General features: G+C 33.3%; 1 protein-coding gene across 1 annotated transcript; it reads right to left on the bottom strand.

The window, feature by feature from the left end:
• Positions 1-482: 482 nt before the first annotated feature.
• Positions 483-908, bottom strand: LOC123004141 (protein odd-skipped-like). Its single transcript, XM_044397257.1, has 2 exons — positions 863-908; positions 483-814 (listed from the first exon to the last, which is right to left on the bottom strand). The coding sequence occupies exons 1-2, from the start codon at positions 906-908 to the stop codon at positions 483-485; spliced, it is 378 nt and encodes a 125-aa protein (XP_044253192.1).
• Between the last annotated feature and the right edge of the window lie 1,362 nt (positions 909-2,270).

The raw sequence follows: 2,270 nt of genomic DNA, 5'->3' as shown, positions 1-2,270 counted from the left end.
CAATGTTGCCAATTTACCTTCACGTTATTAACAGATTGTTTTACTAATTTACTATACAGGGCCGTACTCAATTTTTTTTCTGCAAGAGTTTATCGAATTTTAGCTTTAAAATTATTATTTTTTACTTCGCAAAAATCAACTATGCCATGGAGATTTTCAAAAAAACTTATTTTTCGGTAAAGTGCTTTTTATGTGGAAAATATAACAAAAAGTTATTAAGAAAAGTTGTTTAGGCCCTTATACCAAATTTCTCTGTGATTTTTTTTGTAGACAAATTACAACTTTTAACATTTTTTTTCATAATAACAGAACTGTTAAAAATAAAATTCTTTGATTTGTAAAATAAACTGGTGATTTTGAAATTGTTCAATATTGCCAACTTACTTTCAACGTTATAAACGATTGTTTCACTAATTTACTATACAGGACCGTACTCTAAATTTTTCAAAATTCTTTTTTTTAGTTCGCACTGTATTAGTTAATTACCTATGATCCCTGAGATGGTCCTGTCTCCGGAAGGCCTTCCCGCAGATGTCACACGAATAGGGCCTTTCATCGGTATGCGTCCTCTCATGGATCAACAAATTGTAGCTTTTGGTAAATTGTCGATTGCAGTACTTGCAGATAAACTGTCGTTTAGGCTTGAGTTTCCCCGCCACTAATTTGGGCTGTAGCGGCGCCCTCGGGGGCCCCCTGAACTGCAACTTGTACAGGGCCGCATTTTGCAAGTACTGGTAGTAGTAGGGGTTGTACCAGGGTTCGCAGTAGCTCGGGGGTGGCGAGTAAGTGCTATCAGCCTCTTGCTTGACGAACCCTTCAAGTGGATGTAAGTCGGGGGAGTAAGTAAGTAAAAGCGACTTACCCGACTTGGGTATTTGGTAGGTGTCGTAAGTGGGATTAATGTTCATTTTTGTCACAACCACTGCAACAACACTCAAGAACTAACTGATCGGTTTGGAGATGTCTAGGGGGGCTGATAGTGGGGGTCGAGGTTGGGCCCGCCTCTGTGATTAAATGGGAGGTGTGCGATTCGCTGGTGTTGTGCGCAGGGTTGGTGCAGGGTGAAGGAATCGATGCTACTGTTCAAATAGCGATATCGGGTAATAAAGTCGCGGTGAGATCAAAAACAACGCGAGGATTTTTTGAGTATTACACGAAAGCGGTGGCTTTGATGAGAGTGAGACAATTGAGCGGCGTTTTTGAGGAGTTGTGGCGGAATTGCTTTGATTAAATCGAGACTGTTTGGCTATTTTTGAGGATGATTCACGAGAAAGACAGTTTCACAACAATTAGGTGTTTTCTCAGAAAAGTGAAATTTAGTTCACTAAAAATTTTTATCATTTGAAAGCTTATACTTGTATGTAATTTTATCAGTTTTGAATCAACATTGAGTGTGATACTTCGATTGTTGACAGTTACCGAAAAGAAAAACAAGAATTGAACAATAAAATTAAATGACGGAAACACTTGAAATAGCATCTTGAAACGAGTGGATGAGATACTACTTAAAATGATAATAAAAAATTTTCACCTTCCAAAATTAAACTTTCTTTAATTAATTGTTTCGATGTTTGGTATGATTCATGAGAATAATAATCACATGAGCTTGGATATACAAAGTGATCGAAAAACTAGTCAAATTAAAACGGATTTTTTTCAGTGCTGTGACTGAAAATAACTGTTTATGTAAGAAATTTTAAGTTTTCCATGATGTAGAAAGTAGATTTTTTAGACGGGAAAAAATTGAACTAGAAAACTCTTCACCACAAGGAAAAAATTGTAAGATTTATGATAATTTTATTACGAAAAGTTAAATTCTCGTTCAGAATTACTATAAAATAATCTGACAACAACAAAAATTGGATTTTGTGTTTAATTTTTCATAAAATTAGTGGATTTGAGCTCATAAAACTGAAGAAACATTAATTTATTGTCAAATTTTACTCTCAATTTACAAAAAGTAATTTCAACAATTAGAATGATGCATTTATTGCAAATAATAAATAGGAATAGATTAGAATTTTTTTGGTAATTTTTTAACTTTAAAATGTGTTAATTTTTTGCTATATGGCTTTTCAGATTGCTTAAAAAATACTTGACTCTAATAATAAATAAGTTGTAATTACTTTAAAAAAATATTTGTAAAAACAATAAATTCAATAAATTCAACGTTTTTTTGGACAATTTTGCATAAGGTGAGTTAATTTGGGGAATTTAAACTGCTGAAAAATCCACAAAAACTTTAATTAATGTCAGAATTTTGTTAAAAG

This window comes from Tribolium madens, unplaced genomic scaffold (genome assembly GCF_015345945.1).
Source record: "Tribolium madens isolate multiple individuals breed KSU strain unplaced genomic scaffold, Tmad_KSU_1.1 Scaffold_1;HRSCAF=32;Tcas5.2_LG8, whole genome shotgun sequence".
Lineage (NCBI taxonomy): Eukaryota > Metazoa > Arthropoda > Insecta > Coleoptera > Tenebrionidae > Tribolium > Tribolium madens.
The sequence above is the reverse complement of the archived record's forward strand: the minus strand, read 5'-3'. Positions and strand labels throughout refer to the sequence as shown.